The following is an 18595-nucleotide window of genomic DNA, read 5'->3' as shown; positions in this document are numbered from 1 at the left end:
CTTTATTTTATTTTATTTTATTTTATTTTATTTTATTTTATTTTATTTTATTTTATTTTATTTTATGACAGAGTCTTGCTTTGTTGCCCAGGCTAGAGTGAGTGCTGTGGCATCAGCCTAGCTCACAGCAACCTCAAACTCTTGAGTTCAAGCGATCCTTCTGTCTCAGCCTCCAAAGTAGCTAGGACTACAGGCATGCCCGGTTAATTTTTTCTATATATATTAGTTGGCAAATTAATTTCTTTCTATTTATAGTAGAGACAGGGTCTTGCTCTTGCTCAGGCTGGTTTTGAACTCCTGACCTTGAGCAATCTGCCCACCTCGGCCTCCCAGAGTGCTAGGATTACAGGTGTGAGCCACCGCGCCAGCCTATAGCTAATTCTTATATGTGGTGGTGCTGAGGGAATAGGTAGAGGCAACAAGAAACCTACTGGACAGAGACAAGGGAATATGGAAGACCAAAAGGAGAGAAAACAGAACTCTAAAATTCCTATTCAAAATAAGCATATAAAAAATATCACACACAAAGAAGTAAAAACACTAAGAAACCAAGCCAACAAAAATCACTGAGAAGAATAAAATTCATTCAAAGGAAAACTAATTATATATAAAAGCTCAAAGATTCTAGATATGTTTAAAATTATCAAAGAGATAAATGAAGCAACATTTGTGAAATAAAAAGGGAAATGAAATAAAAAGAGGTAAATATTTTTAAAAATTCCATTAGAAATCTTAGACATGATTCCCACAGCCACAAGAGCTGTCTTGCAACTATTAAACAAGAAGAAAATTAGTTGCTGTATACTACAGAGCAGAATAGAAATGTAGAACTTGGAAATTTCACTTTAAGTAATAGTAGTTGAGGTAATCAGATTAACCCCCCTCTGAAAACAACTAGAAAAGCAGGAAAAAAAATAGAAAAATATCTGTTTGAAGCATTAAAGAACAAGGCACTGAGGAATTCTGGACTCAAAATCCAGGAGAGAAAACAAAAAAACAGAGAGCATGATATTTTGAGATGTTTCTCTAGGGACTAGGGCCAATTTCAGAAGAGATAGTTGTCAGGATGAGAAGCTGAGCAGTGTTTCTACTAGTTTCCTTGGCTAAGGAGACATAGACTGGAGTTGAGAATCCTAAAGAGGAGGGCCATGGTAAACCCCCACACTTGGGACCTTCAAGGGATATACACTAGGAGTAAGGGTGAAAAGGTAAGCAGGAATAGATTAGCCCTAGCAGGAACTAAAACCAGTTTCAAATCAGCTTAATTCTTGATTGGATTAAAGCTATACTAGATTGCTAGTGGCCTGAAATTCTGGTCAAAAGTAAAAGTCTCTGGAGAAAGATACCATCCCTTAAATCACCTTAAATTGTCTATATACAATGTCTAGCACTCATTAAAAAATAACTGGGCCTATATGATGACAAAATTACGTGTTAAAAAAAAGAGCAACATCAGGCAATACAAAGAGCTCCATAGGGGATCCAGATAATAGACTTATTAGGCAGACTTTAAACAACTATGCTTACTATATTAAAAGAAAAAAGACAAGATTGGGATTTTTCAGCAGAGAATAGAAACTATGAAGCAGGCCCAAATGGAAATTCTAAAACTAAAAACCAAACAAACCTGAAACTATGAACTCAATGACTGGTTTAAGACCAGATTATACACACTGAAAGAAAAATATCAGTGAACTAGAAGAGAGTTCGTAAGAAAATACATAGGATGAAGCATGAGAAACAAAAGGAAAAATATAGATAAGAGAGTAAGATACAAGTACATTGAAATATAGGGCTTATATGTGATTTGAGTTAAAGGAGCAAAGTGACAATAAGCAGAAGCAATATTTGAAGAAACAATGGCTGAAACTTTTCTGAAATTAACAAAAGGCAAAGTCAGATTCAAGTATGAATTCACAGATACTTATGAATTCCACCCAGAATAATACAAAGAAAACCGCATTAAGGCCTAACAAAGTATAATTGCTAAAAACCAAAAACCAAGAAAATCTTGAAAATAGCCAGAGGGAAAAAAAAGATTCTTTTTAAAGAAGCAAGAAGAAAGCAGAGATGAAGAAAATTGTCAGAAAGCTGATAGAAGGGAAAAAAAAGGGGAAGCCAAGAAAAATTTAATTCCCTAGATGACAATGTTGAGATAGCAGATCTCTAGACTTCTTGCTAACAGTAAATGTCTTTATAGTCCAAAGTACAGTAAGTCAGATATTGTTACTTGCAACAGAAACTATTCCTGGTTTAACAGAAGACATAGGAAAGAACAGTGCTTAAACAATATTAAAATAATATTTAAAGGTATAACTGGTGAGAATTTTTCTGAATTAAAAAAAAAAAACAAAACAAACTCTGTAGGTCCTGAGCAGAAGGGAACAATATTATATATGTGTCTGTATATTCAAATCTAGATACAGAAGACCAAGGTATCAGATGAAATCTTAAAGGCTACTAAGGAGAAGACAGTCTATTCATAAAGGAATAAATATTAGATTCAATAGAAGAATTTCTCTAGCTATAAAACTTTGACACATGACCGGACGTGGTGGCTCACGCCTGTAATCCTAGCACTTTGGGAGGCCTAGGCGGGCGGATTGCTCAAGGTCAGGAGTTCGAAACCAGCCTGAGCGAGACCCCGTCTCTACCAAAAATAGAAATAAATTAATTGACCAACTAAAAATATATATACAAAAAATTAGCTGGGCATGGTGGCACATGCCTGTAGTCCCAGCTACTCGGGAGGCTGAGGCAGTAGGATCGCTGAGCCCCGGAGATTGAGGTTGCTGTGAGCCAGGCTGACACCATGGCACTCACTCTAGCCTGGGCAACAAAGTGAGACTCTGTCTCAAAAAAAAAAAAAAAAAAAACTTTGACACAAAGCCAGAAAAGTATAGTACGAAGAAAGAAAATTTCAATTTCACCTAGGCACATATATGTACAATCTTAAAAAATATTAGATTAGAATTCAGGATTGCACATATTAATAAAAGTCACAACTAAGCAGAGTTCATCCAGAAATGATGACTTAACATAGAAAGTTAATTAATGCAATAAATCACATTTTTATATTGAAGAAAAATACATATAATTATCTCAACAGATGCAGAAAAGCCATTCATCAAATTTAATACTTCCTTATAATAAAAATCCAAGCAAGGCAGAGAGAAGTTCAATGGAATATCTACAAAAAGCAAAAAGGAAACATCCTACTTAATAGTGAGACTTCAGAGGCATTCCAATGGAAGTCAGGACCAATACAAGGATGCTGGCTCTCTCTGCTAGCTTATTTGTAAATGATAGAACTGTCCACATGAAACACAAGAAAATTCAAGCCAAACCATTAGAACAAATTAAGAGTTTGACATTATGCTCCATATAATATTTATATATTTTTAAAAAAATCAATAGCATTCTGACATATCGATTAGTAACCAACTGGACAATGGGAAAGTAAAAAATCCCATTTACAAACGCAACAAAAAACATACATATAATCTAGGAATGAAGAATAAAAGATGGGAAAAAACTTCATGGAGATAATTATAAAACATTATTTAAGGCAAAAAAGATGATAAAAATTCTCACCAGTTGTAACATATACAATATTCATGGATGAAAAGACACTTGATCTATAAATTAGCAAAGTTCCAATAAAAATCCCAGTAAGTCTTTTTATAAAGGTTAAGTATACCAAAGGCAATTTTTTTTTTTTTTTTTTTTTTTTTTTTTGAGACAGAGTCTCGCTTATTGACCAGGCTAGAGTGAGTGCCGTGGCGTCAGCCTAGCTCACAGCAACCTCAAACTCCTGGGCTCAAGCAATCCTTCTGCCTCAGCCTCCCGAGTAGCTGGGACTACAGGCATGCGCCACCATGCCCGGCTAATTTTATATATATATTAGTTGGCCAATTAATTTCTTTCTATTTATAGTAGAGACGGGGTCTCGCTCTTGCTCAGGCTGGTTTCGAACTCCTGACCTCGAGCAATCCGCCCGCCTCAGCCTCCCAGAGTGCTAGGATTACAGGCGTGAGCCACCGCGCCCGGCTCCAAAGGCAATTTTGAAGAATTGCAATGTGTGGAGACTCCTGACATACTAAATACCAAAACATTACAAAACTGTAATTATGACAGTGTGGTACTAGCTTGAGAATAGACAAATAGACCAACAGAACATGTCAGAAAGGGCCTAAAACAGAACCATACATTTAAGAAAACTTGTATGAGATAGATGGCATTCCAAAGTAGGATGGAATAGACTACTCAATAAATGGTGTTGGGACAATTAGTTATTCATATGGAAAAAAACTTAGATTCCCTACTTCATGTTGTCTTTTGTACAACAAAGTTAGTTCCAGGTGGGTTAAAGATATGAATATGAAAACCAGAACATTTAAAAGAAAATATAGTGAAAAAATTTCCTGATCTAGGCAGAAAGAATTTCTTTTCTTTTCTTTTTTTTTTTTTGAGATAGTCTCACTCTGTTGCCTGGGCTAGAGTGCTGTGGCGTTAGCCTAGCTCAAGGCAACCTCAAACTCCTGGGCTCAAGCAATCCTCCTGCCTCAGCCTCCCAAGTAGCTGGGACTACAGGCATGTGCTACCATGCCCGGCTAGTTTTTTCTATATATATTAGTTGGCCAATTAATTTCTTTCTATTTATAGTAGAGACAGGTCTCACTCTTACTCAGGCTGGTTTCGAACTCCTGACCTCAAGCAATCTGCTGGCCTTTGCCTCCCAGAGTGCTAGGATTACAGGCATGAGCCACCACGCCCCGCCAGGATTTCTTAATCAACACAAAAAGTACAACAAAAAGAAATGACAATTTTGGCTGTATTAAAATTAAAAACATCTGTACGAAAAATTGAACATAAAGAAGAGAAGCCACAGAGTGAGAGACATTAGCAAAATATACAAATAAAAAAGGATTATCAACAATAAAGTACTCTTACAAATTTAGCAAAGATAAAACCAACAGAAAAGTGGGCAACAGAAAATAGGAAAAACATATATAAAATAATATACAATCTATAATTATAAATAATATATAAGTATATATTATGTTTTTAAGCTGTAAATATAAAATACATATAATACACACAAACGTAAGTACTAAAGTATAAAAATATTATTGAGTACACTGAACACCAAACGGGAACAATAGTTATTACCACTGGAAAGAAGAATGGGAGGATTTAACTGTTTCCCTTTTTTAAAAAAACATCTGAAGCAAATCTGGCACGTTAATATTTCTCAAAGTTGGGTGTTGAATACACAGGTATTATCTCACTTTATTAATCTCTATGTGTTTAAAATATTTCATAATCAAAAAGTGGGGAAATGGTTACTTTTACATAAACAGAACTTTAACAGATACGAAAATAAAACCTCTATTGTCCAACGAACAGTCCAAATGAAAAAGAAACACTCATAAAAAAGGAAGCAGAAAATGTCTCCCTGGCTTATAACAGTGTCATTAAAGCTTATTAATTATGTATCTATCATTATTAAATTAAGTAGTTATTGTGTTAACACATTTTAGCGTTTAAAGGAAAGATTTCAGAACATAGAGAAATATGTTCCAATACGTTGGGGATTTTTAAGCGTTAGGAAAACCTACAACAGCAGGTGATTTAACATTCGAGTCACATCATCTGAATTAAGATGTCCAGATGCAAACACAAAATAGACAAGGCCTTGAAACTCCTCTATCTCTGTAGGTTTTAACCTTTTTAAAGTTGTAGAACCATTTGATACAGATTAAAAACAAAACAGACAAAAAACCATAGGCCTCAGAAAACTACACTATTTTGCACACAAAGGGTTTCGATGGGCTGGAGAGTTAGAACTCCTGCTTTAAAGTTGCTTCTCCAAATCTCAATCCGAAACGTTAGCTGAATTATGCTGGAAAAGAACACACAGCATATAGACTTTGGGTCCAGTTGGCGTAAAACCCTTCTGGCTTTCACTGCTCCCTATCGATGCCGAAGCTGGGCAAACTCCGCTCTCAAGTGCTACAGACCAAAAGTCTTAAAGCGTTAAAGGGGGGGGGGGGGTCCAACAGTTCTGTCAGTGTCCTGCAAACAGAAAGGGACAGGAAGTCGCCACCCTTTCTTCCAAGCACAGGGACCCAGAGAGGCGATCAGGCGCTCCCGAAAAAACGTCGCTGTCGCGAGCTGCCGGGTCAGAAACAGCTGTCAGACACCGAAATCCTCACGGTAAGGGCCCCGGCTCCACCTCAACCCCCACCCCCAAGGTTGGGGGCTGACTGAGGGGGGAGGGAATACCTCCCCCAACAACGGCCTCAACCGCCTCCTGCCAAGTCTTCGCTCCGGCCCACCAAACTCCCAGCCTGAAGAATCTCACACTCACTGGAAAGTGGGGCCTGGTCCTGGCCCCGGCCCCGGCCCGGCTCCCGGAATTCGGCGGGTCTCCCAGGGTTTCGGGGGAGGTGGCGGCTGGGAGGCCATCTCCACCTCCGCTCTGCTCCCGCTCCTGGCCCGGACTGTCCAGGCCCAAGTACGCTAGCACCTCGAGCGCCAGGCGCAAAGGGCGGAACACCGAGTCCTCCACCCCGCCCACCCCTGCAGTCAGGACAGGGCTTGCGGTGCTTTGCCAGCTGGGAGCAGAGGCCAGGAGGATGCCACTAATTTATGGGAGGACACGCTGTCTTTTTATTTGCCCCAGAAAGAATTTCTGTTGTAAACCTGTTGTAAACTCATCGATATTTCTGACAGCGGCTACAATATCCTAGACGTCGGAGTCTTCTCTGAGGCTTCTCTGGGAGTTGACCGGTCAGGCCGGGAGTAAACCCCTCCACACTGCTACTCTAGCAGGTTAGGTGGGGTGTGAGGCAGCAAGCCGGGGAGTTTTACAGATTTCCCTACAAACGGGTATGGAAAGGTCACTTAGTTTTTATGAGAGAGGTCTGGTACTTTCGTTCTAAAGCTCTCGTTTCCTCGGGGAACCGAATTGCTAGACGCAATAGGTGCGTTGTCTTTACTCTTCCCTGTTCCCTCTGAGGGCCAGAAGGGGTTAAATCTCTGGCTCCAGCGTCTTGGGAGAAGGTGAGGCTGGCAGGTCTGAGATTGGAGGGGTACTGACTGGGTGCTGGAGAGGTGGGTATGGAGGGTTCGTTTCCCTCCTGCTGGAGCGGCTTTGTTGGCTAGGAGGGGTGAGTAAGAAGTTTCTGGGACCTGACCGAAGGGATGAGGGCTTACTTGGCCAAAACAGAGGCTGGAGGTTAGACCTTGGGACGAACTTTTGAATTCAAGAGTCCACTGTAGATTCGATAGCTGAGTGTATCGGGAGCCCAGTGAAGTTGTGATCTCCTTTCTTGGAAATACACACCTCACCCCCGTGCTACAGGACGAATGACATCCTTCTGTATGGAAAGAGGTTTTTAAAAAAATCTCAAGATGTTAGTCAATCTGGTCATTTTGGTGGTTTTTCTCATGCCTGCTTCTCCCTTCGTTTTCCATGAATGGTTTTTGTAATCGTCCAACAGGTGAACAGAAAGTCCTTACTCTCCTCCAGTAAACCAGAGATTGGGCTGCTTATCGTTGGTTTGTGGAGAAGGGATTCAATCCAGTAGGGATCCTGACATGTGGGAGTCAGTTTTGTTGCAACTTGTTCTTTCTGTAAAACAAACACATGAACAAAAGTCAGAAATCTTAACTACCACAACCAACACTGGAAAACTTACAATGTGGGATGCATGTCTCAGAGCTTGCTTTCAAAGATAATACATCAGATATGGCACAACTGATTTCTGATATTTTATGAAATCCTAACATTACATCAAGAGGAAACAACCAAATTTAGGGCGTAACATTTTCTCTCCTTCAATGTTATCGTGCTGGGGAAGTCGCTAGATTGTTGCTAGGTAAAAAGGATGTTGAAAGGTTTGTAAATCCGTAGTTCAATTATTCACACGCACGCACACACACATTCAAGAAGGTTTTGTTTTTTTTTTAAGACCTCTTCAAATTACTCAGAAGAGCTTTTGTAATTCTCAACAGGTTTAGGAACCTCGGCCAAGGAGATTGTAATGTGTCATTTATTGATTATGCATGATACCTTTATTCTAGTGAACCTACTGGAGAAAGAAACAGTCTTTTTTTGGCGCGAGGGGGTGGGGGAGGGCGAATACAAAGTGTTGTTCTGTGGCCCTGGCTGGAGTGCAGTGGCAATAGCATAGTTCACAGCAACCTGAAACTCCTGGGCTGAGGCAATCCTCCCACCTCACCTTCCTGAGTAGCTGGAACTGCAGGCGCAGGCCACCACGCCCAGCTATTTTTTTTGTGTGTGATTTTTTTGCAGAACCTGGGCGGGGTCGTCGTCTCACCATGTTGCTCAGGCTGGTCTCAAACTCAAACTCAAGTGATCCTTCCGCCTCAGCCTTCCAAAGTGCTGGGATTACAGGCTTGAGCCACTTGGCTAAGACCATTGAGTCTTTAACCAAAGAAAAGAACATAAATTTTAATGTAGCTATTTGAGTCTCCGGGGAAATCTTTGCTACAAAGTGTCCTTTTAAAGCACTTGCTCATTGATTTGTTTATTGGAGGAGGGTGTATTTGTTTCTCTTTTTGAGTTAAAAGTTAATTCTGATTTAAATAAAATCCTTGATCTTAACTAATGGAAAGGAGAAGAAAAAATAACTTAATGAGTTAGGCAGAAACAGTTTCTCTGTGAGGAGGTGTAGTCAGGGATGTACTTTAAATCCTTATATTTACTCCCTTACAAAATCTCAATCCCTTCTCTGCATCAAACTAACAGGTTAAATGGGCTGAGGGAAGAAATTAGAGCACTTGTAAATAATAGTGACCACACAGAGCTTCATTATTTAGAGGGCGTTCTTCACATATTCTGTACACTTACTTGAAAATAACTTGGAGCCCACATTTACTTGGGGAACCCTAAATAAGTGTTTACCAATCATGATGTCTGAAAGTTCTCACTGGTGTGTCCATACAACCCAGCCAGAGGCAATCTATTTTTTGTAGTACTGGCTACTGAACTGATTTTTATGGGGAAGAGTTCTATAGAATTATATACCTGTCTTCTTCATTATGTTGTGTCAAGGATCTACTTCTCTTGGTAAGTTACTGCAAATATTTAGAAACTTGCAAGCAAGTAGTGAGTTTTAAAGGGCTGGAAAACATAGACTATAAGAATCACAGCTCCATAGTAAGCTGTTGGTTAAGAGTTTACCCTTCCACAAATTTTAAGTAAGTTTCATGTAAATTATGAAACTGCACAAATTAAAAGGTGCCACTGTCTTATATCTATATGACCACAGTTATACCATGCCACAAGGTTGCCATGCAATCCTAGTTTTATAAAATACTGACAGTTCATCATTTTAAGGTAATGTGGACTGTTTTACTAATCAGATCTGTTTGTGGTTTTTTGTTTTGTTTTTTTGGGTTTTTTTTGAGACAGGTCTTGCTCTGTTGCTCAGGCTGGAGTTCAGTGGCTGCCATCATAGGCTGCAGCTTGAGACTCCTGGCCTCAAGTGATCCTCCCACCTCAGCCTTCCAAAGTGCTGGGATTAGAGGCAAGAGCCACCTGGCCCAGACCAGATTTATTTTTGCCAAACATAGAGTGAGTAGGTAATTTGAATTTTTAGTACCCCTCTGTCCTGGCAACAAAAGACTTACATTGTATTTCCTCTCATTCTCTATATAGTATTTTTTAACGTGAGTTTGTTCAACTTGCAAAAATTGGCAACTTAATTAGGCAAATATTTTCCCGCAAATATTTTGCACTTAATTTGTTCCTGCTGGATACCTGTGGATGAAAGGAGCAGATTTTTCTCATTTTGCTAAGAGTTGGTTGCCATAAACATTATGTCATCAAAGTAAAGTTGATGTTTTTAGACCAACTGACCAATTTGTTTTAAATACTAGACTGCTAAACTATCATTAAAGTTAGTCAAGTATTATACAATATGGACTGATTTGATTTTTTCTAGCAAACTTATTTTTAATTTCTAATAAGAAAATTTTAATGAATTAACTGTGTTCCCAATACTGAATGGAACAAAAGGATTTTACTTTGTATTTTTGTTTTCATTACCGTCAGAGACAACCATTTTTTGTTTTTTTAACCAACTTAGTTATATTGATGTACTTTATGATAATCTAGAATGCTAAACTAAATTCCTTGACAATTGGAATCCTTTTCTGATCCATTTTATAAACTTCCTTCAAGTTTATATTTTAGAGTGTTCATATAATGGAAGGAGAGTACAAAACAGTGTTTTTCAAATAAAAATTAGTTTTTATCCCTAAAGTGATGACATATTTGTCTGTGACAGTAAAACACAGAAGCTGCTCATTAGTTTTACTTTTTGTTCTAGTTATAATTATTCAATATGTTTCCACTGACTGAGGAAAACAAGCATGTGGCCCGGTTGTTGTTCAATACTGGTACCTGTCCAAGATGTATCTTCAGATTCTGTGGTGTGGATTTCCATGCACCTTACAAACTTCCATATGAGGTATTTTCATTTTTTTTTAAGTTAAGATAAGTTCTCTGTATTTTGCAATGAATACTTGCACTTCTGAGGGCAAATATCTATCCATAACTCTTCTTAAAATTAAAAATTATAACAAAATAATTACTGGTGGTAATTGTGGAATTGCCATTACCTTAAAAAAAATTCATCTCAGAAATGTAAGTTCCTTCTTAAGTGATTATGTCTATCTAACATTTAGTGTGGTGGGATCTTTGTGGAGGAATTCCCTGGTACACTTAATGTTTGTATAGACCTTTCCTAAAGGGTATCTAAACAGAATACTATAAAATATTGCTTCTCACCAAATATTAGTAAGATATAACAGAAGGGGGTAATTAATAGTCTTAATATCTTCTTTTTTTTTTTTTTTTTTTAAGACTAGTCAAGTGCAGTAGTGAGGAGGGGGGAAAGTAGTAGAACAAGGAGTTCAATCTGTAACTGACTGTGAACAATCACGTGAGATAACTCACTACCTTCGGACCAGCCAATATCTTCTTTTAAGTGGAAGCATTGTGGATATGGTTGCCTTTTTTGTTGTCATTTTTTCTATTTTCTATATTACCATTATTATTTTGAACCCTCTAGAAGTAAATGCTTATCATCATCATTTCTGCTATTAATAACAACAAAAGTAATATACAGAGATCTCTGACATTTATGGTAATATACAGAGAGCTTTGACATTTAACAGAATACTTTTACATAAGATATATAACATATTTGTAAAATATGTTTGATTCTAATAGTGATATTCTTTTCAGAGACAGATAGTAATAATATATATGTAAATATATACATGTATAAACAGTGTGTGTATACATATACACATATTCAGTTTCTTGTAATTTTAAAGATTGCCCAGGAGTTAGCAATAGCAAACATTTAAAAAAACGTAATTAGTTGTTTCTATTATTTTGGAAATAATAGTACCCAATATTCAGTTTGCATTACTATATGTCAAGCTCTCATATAATCCTCATAATAACCTATTAGGTAAGTACATACTATGATTGTCTCTATTTTCAGATGAAGAAACTGAGGCACAGAGAGGTTAAGCAACCTGCCCAAAGTTACACAGCTATTAAGTGAGCAAGCTAGGATTTGAACAGTCTGTCTGAATTCAAAGCCTAGGATTTGGAGCTAGAAGACATGGATTTGAATCCCAGTTCCACCACTTTCCAGCTTCAGTTTACTCCTCTGTAAATGGGAATGATGATAACATCTACCTCACAGGATTTTAAGGGACAATATCTAATAAAGTATGTGGAAATACTTTGAAAACTGAAAATGGTACATATGCTATGATGATTAATATATCTGTGTATATTCATTTATACACTAAATAACTAAAAGTAATGAGACTAGTTTTGTGTAACCCTCCTTACATATTTTTTCAGACTCATTATTATCTTTATGCTACATTTATTTAAGATTTAAAATATATATTATATAAAGAGACTGAGTGTTATCAACTTTGTTTCATTTTACGTAAAGAAATATATAAGAATATTTGAAGACAATTTTTTGAAATGTTAAGTTTTTATCTGTACTATTCTATAATATATGTATATGTACATCTGTATATGCACTCCGATATACTGATATTATAGATCTTAGTTAATAATAAACATTTGTGTGGGTCATAATATATCTGTATATGTATATATGTATATTTCTCTGTTAAAACAGAAGAGCTAATTTCTCAATAAAATGAATTAAATTTGTTGGACTGAAAGATTTCTTTCCCTTTAGAGTCAGTAAATTGTAATCCGAATGAATTTCAAAAGGATATTTATTCAAGAACTGAATAATAAACCCTGTCTAATGTAGACAAAGCAGAGGAAAATCCTCTGAGTATTTAGATGAATGGGTGAACTATGAGAATGGTTTCAAAGGAGTGTAATTTTTACATTCCAATATAAGGAATGATAGAAATAAGACAAACCAGAATGTAGTAGAGTGCTTCTTTCAAATAACACATATAAATGATTTGTAATTATGGTGCCAAATTTCAGCATTGTCAGCATCTGTATATCTTGTTTATAAATTGTTCCAAAATTGTTTTTACTTTATAGACTTCTACCCTAATGATCAGATTTCATATTAAATATTATACTTGTGAGATTTTAGTGATTATGAAATTATTAAATAAACTAGCAAGGTTGGAAATTCAGTTTGTCTTTTTATGTTAATGATTAGAATTGAAGTTTGTTTTTACTGAAATCAGCAAGTGAATGACCCTTGCACCAGAACTACAAACCAAATTGTTAGTGGAGCCTTTCTGCTTTAAAGATTTAAGACTTTAGCTTCACTGACATATGGAGATCTTTTGAAAAAATATTCACCCGTATATAATAGAGTTAGGTAATTCTCTTTTAAATTTCCTAGAAAGCTAATGCTGACTAATAAAATAAATTGATTGCTCCAGAATTGATATAAATCAACATAGTACAAGACTTTGATATGTCCTAATTTTCACTCATGTTTTCATGCTTCATCTTAACTGGAAAGCCTTAAGGGTATTGTTAAAGGGTTATTACTTTTTCTTTTATTAACTTTCCAGGAGTTGCTCAATGAACTACGAAAATTTCTGGAAACTGGAAAAGATGAATTAATTTTGGAAGTTCCAAACCCACCTCCCAAGAAAATTCGACTACAAGAACTGGAAGATAGAAATGATAATATGAATCAAAATGGAGAGGGAAGGCTCTCTGTTATTGAAGATGGAAGCATTGCTTCCAAGAACTCAAATTTAAATGTTTGCAATGTATGCCTAGGAATTCTTCAAGAATTCTGTGAAAAAGATTTTATTAAAAAGGTAAACAACATGTTTTTTAATATAGGTGCAATTAGTAGAGGTTTGCGGTCCTAAGACCAAGAATTCTTGTATCAAAAGAAACATTCATTTCAACTTGTTTCATATAACCGGATCATTAAAATATTTTCTCAATTTTTTTTAAAAAACCAAAAGCCTACTAATCTGAAGTTATTTTTTATTAATATATCTGAAAGTTGGTGAAATGAGTCTCCATGTATTTCAGTTATGAGTGCTATATAATTGAAGAAAAATATGTTTGTTTTCCTTTTGCTATTAGCATAGCTAAGGAGTTAGAGAAAAGATCTTAGTCATACCTATTATTGTCTAGAAAGTGGTACAGCCTTGTAGAAGGTAAATGATTGAATGAGGGATTGCCTTTTGTTTCTTGCTATCAAGAGTGCTATATTTGGCTTTATGTTATTTGAAAACATCTTAAAATTATGAGGTGACCTAATAGAAAACTATTTTAACACAGATTGTTCTGCAGGTGTCAGTCCTGGCTGTTTTGGTATCTTGTGATAGTAGTCTTTAATAGTTTTGGGGTAGCAAATATTTAATCTCAGGGCATTTGTGAGAGTTCTTCAATCAGATGTGAAAGTTTAGAAGTTTTGCAGTGTCATCTCCTGGGCCAGAATTTCATGTTATGAAGATTAGAGTACTATTTCCAGCAATTTCTGGGAATTTACATATTTGTAATACCTTTTTAGGTGTGCCAAAAGGTTGAGGCCTCTGGGTTTGAATTCACCAACTTGGTATTATCAGTCTCCTTCCCACCACAGCTGTCGGTAAGAGAGGTAAGATCATTTGTGCATATAAAACTATATCAAATGAATACTAGGAATTTCTTGAAAAATGGGAATGTAGAAATATTCCTTACCATATGTTTTGCTTTTTTTTTTTTTTTTTTTTTTTTGAGACAGAGTCTCACTTTGTTGCCCAAGCTAGAGTGCCATGGCGTCAGCGTAGCTCACAGCAACCTCAAATTCCTGGGCTCAAGCAATCCTTGTGGCTCAGCCTCCTGAGTAGCTGGGACTACAGGCATGCACCACTATGCCTGGCTAGTTTTTTCTATATATTTTTAGTTGTCCAATTAATTTATTTCTATTTTTAGTAGAGATGGGGTCTTGCTTTTGCTCAGGCTGGTCTCGAACTCCTGAGCTCAAATGATCCACCCACCTTGGCCTCCCAGAGTGCTAGGATTACAGGAGTGAGCCACTGTACCCGGCCTATTTTTTGCATTTTGTGTACTTATTGAATGATTGAAGCAATGTGTAGCTGCTTAATAAATACTTTTTGAGTGAATGAATGAAAAATAATTATCGGTTCAAATTAGTGATAAGGACTGCCATCTTTTTAAAAGGCTCTCATTAAATGGCTTACATTTATTGAGCATTAGCTGTGTGTGAAGCATGATGGTCAGAGAAAGATTTGACCAGGTCTCCAGAGATCTTTTGAGGAGGATATGTGCATTTTGTAATAGTCCTAGGATAGGATTATTTCAATTATGAATCTTCTTATTCTCTGGAGTAAAATGTAAAAAGATGGCACCTTTTTTAGTCAATGATAAAAGAGAGAGAAATCACCTCATGTTTTTTTTAACATTTTTATTTAAGTGAAAAAAAAAGTAGTCATTGTTACATTATGTTACATCACGTTACTTTACATTACCGTCACATTGTAATGTAATGTTATATTATGAGAATGTAACATTCTTGTGTGTCAAGACTGACACAAAAACATAAAGCTGTTTGTTAATATCTATAAATGAAGCATAGTGAGAAATTTTGTAATCTCAAATTACAACTGTGAGTAATAAACATATCCATTTATATTTGAGATCTCTTTCCCCTAAGAATCCCAAAACATCCCCAGAATATTAGCTCTTAAAACCATCACTTTCTTTGGTTGAGCATGTTTGTTATCCTCAAATAGGCTGAAGGTTATTGAAGCTGGATAGAATGATAGAGAAGAGCTGGAAAGGGAAAAAGAGTAGAATGATTTTAAATAGTAGCTCTATTGATGACAAGATAACTGAGCAAATGGAAAAATAAAGGATGTCATAATGACAATATATTGGCTTTATAAACAGAGTCATTTTCTGGTCAATCATCAAAGCGTTTCTCACAGGGCTTCTTTAGGGTCCAATTTTGGTAGAGAGAAAGCTTAGTGACTCACAAAAAGTTGTAGCGCTTGAGTAACAAAAATAGGAATAAGAAGTATATTTTCTGAATGTGGTTATATATCTTATCACCAAACACTTCCTCTCAAAGCTTTTTACGTTATCCATTTTTATTACTTTTGATGATTTTTAACAATATTATTGTACACTTATATTCCATATTAGAAATAGAAGATGCTGGGTTTTCTGTTTGTTCTTTGTTTTAAAGACAGGGGCTTGCTCTGTCTTCCAGGCTAGAGTCCAGTGGCCTGTTCACAGTTCACTGAAACCTTGAATTCCTAGACTCAAGTGATCCTCCCACTTCAGCCTCCTGAGTAACTGGGACTATAGGCACTTGCCATCATACCTGGCTAATTTTTGTTTTGTTTTTTGTAGAAATAGGATCTTGCTATGTTGCCCAGGCTGGTCTTGAACTCCTGGGCTCAAGTGATCCTCCTGCCTTGGCCTCCCAAAGTGCTGGGATTATAGGCATTAGCCACCATGCCCGGCTGAAGATGCTGTTTTTATTTTTTATTTAGTTATTTTTATTTTTTTTTTTTTTTGAGACAGAGTCTCGCTTTCTTGCCTAGGCTAGAGTGAGTGCCGTGGCGTCAGCCTAGCTCACAGCAACCTCAAACTCCTGGGCTCAAGCCATCCTCCTGCCTCAGCCTCCCGAGTAGCTGGGACTACAGGCACAAGCCACCATGCCCGGCTGATTTTTTTATATATATATATATTAGTTGGCCAATTAATTTCTTTCTATTTTTTTATGGTAGAGATGGGGTCTCGCTCAGGCTGGTTTTGAACTCCTGACCTTGAGCAATCCGCCCGCCTCGGCCTCCCAGAGTGCTAGGATTACAGGCGTGAGCCACCGCGCCCGGCCTTTAGTTATTTTTTTTAAGCCTATGGCACCCAGTATTTCCAGGCAGTCTCCCATCCAAGTACTAACCAGGCCCGACCCTGCTTAGCTTCCGAGATCAGACGATGCTGTTTTTAAAAATAGTAAAGTTCTACTTAAACTCTATGTTTTGTAACTGATTTTAACTAATAAACTATTTAGCAGAAATATGTGACTATTCCAGTTATTGAAGAATTAATAGATTTCTACAGTTTAGTGTGTTTTCAGTGTTTTATTTGTATTAATGAGTAATATATTTTTACCCATTCATTTCCTAAGAATAATAATTATTCAAGAAATATACAGTTTTATATGCAGTATACACTTTGTATCCCAGATTTCTTCAGAAAATTGTGTTTATGGTTCTCTTTGTGATCTTCTTTTATTATCATGCTTTGTTATTTTCTTTTATTGCCATCTTTTATCACTACTCTGGAGTTGAGATATGCTGTGCAAGCTGGACTGGATATAGATTGCTTTTTAAACTACTTATTTGTTATACATCCCAATTTAAACTAGTTACACATGTCTTCAGAAGATTTGTGGATTTTGAATATAAATTCTGTGACTTTTCTAGTATCATTTTCTACATTGTGGCTTTCAGTTTATATCATATAAACATTTTTAACTTATAACTATTTGTCTATGTGTAGAACAAACATATTATACTATATGTGGAACCGATTGGTGATAGTTATCTCATAATTCAGAGTGGAATATACAATTGATTCAGTTTGAATGATTTGATTTTTTTCTACTTCTAAGAAGTAAATTGTGACCACAGATATATTGATTTGAAAGCAAATAATATTTTATCACTGTGGTGATATTTATTATATTCCTGTTTACAAAAGAACAAAGGGATGACCTCCAGTAAAATATTTTTTTAAAAATTAAACTATAAAATTTATATCAAACCATCCATATTTCTGGTCCTACCAATCCCTTTCTGGTTATAGTCATAGGTTTTGTTTATCATCATTATAAAAAGATTAATTAAAAAGCTTAGGAGGGAAAGTCTGCAATTAGTATAATGATCATCATTTTCTATTGAGTTTGGGAGAGTATGGAAGGAGGGATGAATTATATCTCCCGAATGTGTTTTCCTAAGAACTAGCTGATCTGGTCAGGACTGCTTTAAACTGAATACTGGTAAGGAGGAGAACAATAAGCAGATTAACTGATGAAACACTGCTAGACATCAAGTAAGACACAGTATGCAGGATAAATAGAGGGAGTATTCAGGGATTCACAAAAGACAACAGTATGGAAAGTAATGGGACACAATGCTTAGTCTCCAAAGTGTATAAGGGCATAGAAAATTTGAATGATAAAGTTGAGGTTATAAATGAGAGTAATATATATCTCATGGTGACTTTCTGGGTTTGGGCTTACCATTGGAATGTAACAGTGGAAGGATAAGTCTTTTTTATAAGGCTCAGATTTGTTAAAAGGAAAAATGTAATAGTGTGATATGGCAAGAAATTATATACCTGCACTGAGATTTGAGATCCTGAGAGTGGAAGGATGCTGAACACCATCAAATGGAAACTAAAAGGAGAGAGACACAGGAAATAGATAGAGGAGTGGAAGTATACTGTATGCCATCTGGCCAAGGGACAGGTTGATGAGTTGCAGATACAAGACAGTCACAAAGGTTAATTGGTACAGAAATATGAGAGACTCCCAGTTTCTAGGCACTTGATGGAAATCACATTTGGCTAAAAGTACATGATCTGAAAATTTTTGTATTGAAATGGTCTCTTCTTCTAGAGTAGTGGTTTTCTAACATGCATGACTCACTTGGAGAGTTTCCCAAGCTCCATCCCCAGAGATTCTTGAATTTGCATTTCTAAGAAGCTCACAGGTGATGCTGGTTCTGCTATTACAAGGACCACACTTTGAGCACCGCTGTCCTAAAGGATGATGGGGGACTAATCTAGTCCTAAATGAAAACTTGATAACCTTTTAAATTTGTATTCCTTAAGGAAAGGAAGAACAGGCATAATTAAAATATATCCTAAACTTTTTTTTTTTTAAGACAGAGTCTCGCTTTGTTGCGCAGGCTAGAGCGAGTGCTGTGGTGTCAGCCTAGCTCACAGCAACCTCAAACTCCTGGGCTCAAACGATCCTACTGCCTCAGCCTCCCGAGTAGCTGGGACTGCAGGCATGTGCCACCATGCCCGGCTAATTTTTTC

The 18595-nt window shown here is 36.6% G+C and overlaps 2 protein-coding genes across 9 annotated transcripts in view; one reads left to right on the top strand and one right to left on the bottom strand.

Moving 5' to 3' along the window:
* Positions 1–6552, bottom strand: part of PEX13 (peroxisomal biogenesis factor 13) — a 29319-nt gene extending 22767 nt beyond the window's left edge. The window contains exon 1 of the mRNA XM_012764844.3: positions 6374–6552. Within this exon, the coding sequence (XP_012620298.1) occupies positions 6374–6471 (98 nt within the window). The 5' untranslated portion in view covers positions 6472–6552. The remainder of the gene's footprint in view (positions 1–6373) is intronic.
* PUS10 (pseudouridine synthase 10) overlaps positions 5971–18595 on the top strand; it is a 69732-nt gene continuing 57107 nt past the window's right edge. Inside the window, exons 1-4 of one of the 8 annotated variants that reach the window (XM_012764836.2) lie at positions 5971–6219; positions 10365–10505; positions 13087–13341; positions 14049–14135. In XM_012764836.2, coding sequence (XP_012620290.2) covers positions 10380–10505; positions 13087–13341; positions 14049–14135 — 468 coding nt within the window. In that variant the 5' untranslated portion in view covers positions 5971–6219; positions 10365–10379. Of the gene's footprint in view, positions 6220–6633; positions 7069–10364; positions 10506–13086; positions 13342–14048; positions 14136–18595 lie in introns of those variants that run through there. The other 7 variants (XM_076000808.1, XM_012764835.3, XM_012764840.2 and 4 more) reach the window with 7 other exon arrangements.

This window comes from Microcebus murinus, chromosome 3 (assembly GCF_040939455.1).
Source record: "Microcebus murinus isolate Inina chromosome 3, M.murinus_Inina_mat1.0, whole genome shotgun sequence".
Classification (NCBI taxonomy): domain Eukaryota; kingdom Metazoa; phylum Chordata; class Mammalia; order Primates; family Cheirogaleidae; genus Microcebus; species Microcebus murinus.
The sequence above is the reverse complement of the archived record's forward strand: the minus strand, read 5'-3'. Positions and strand labels throughout refer to the sequence as shown.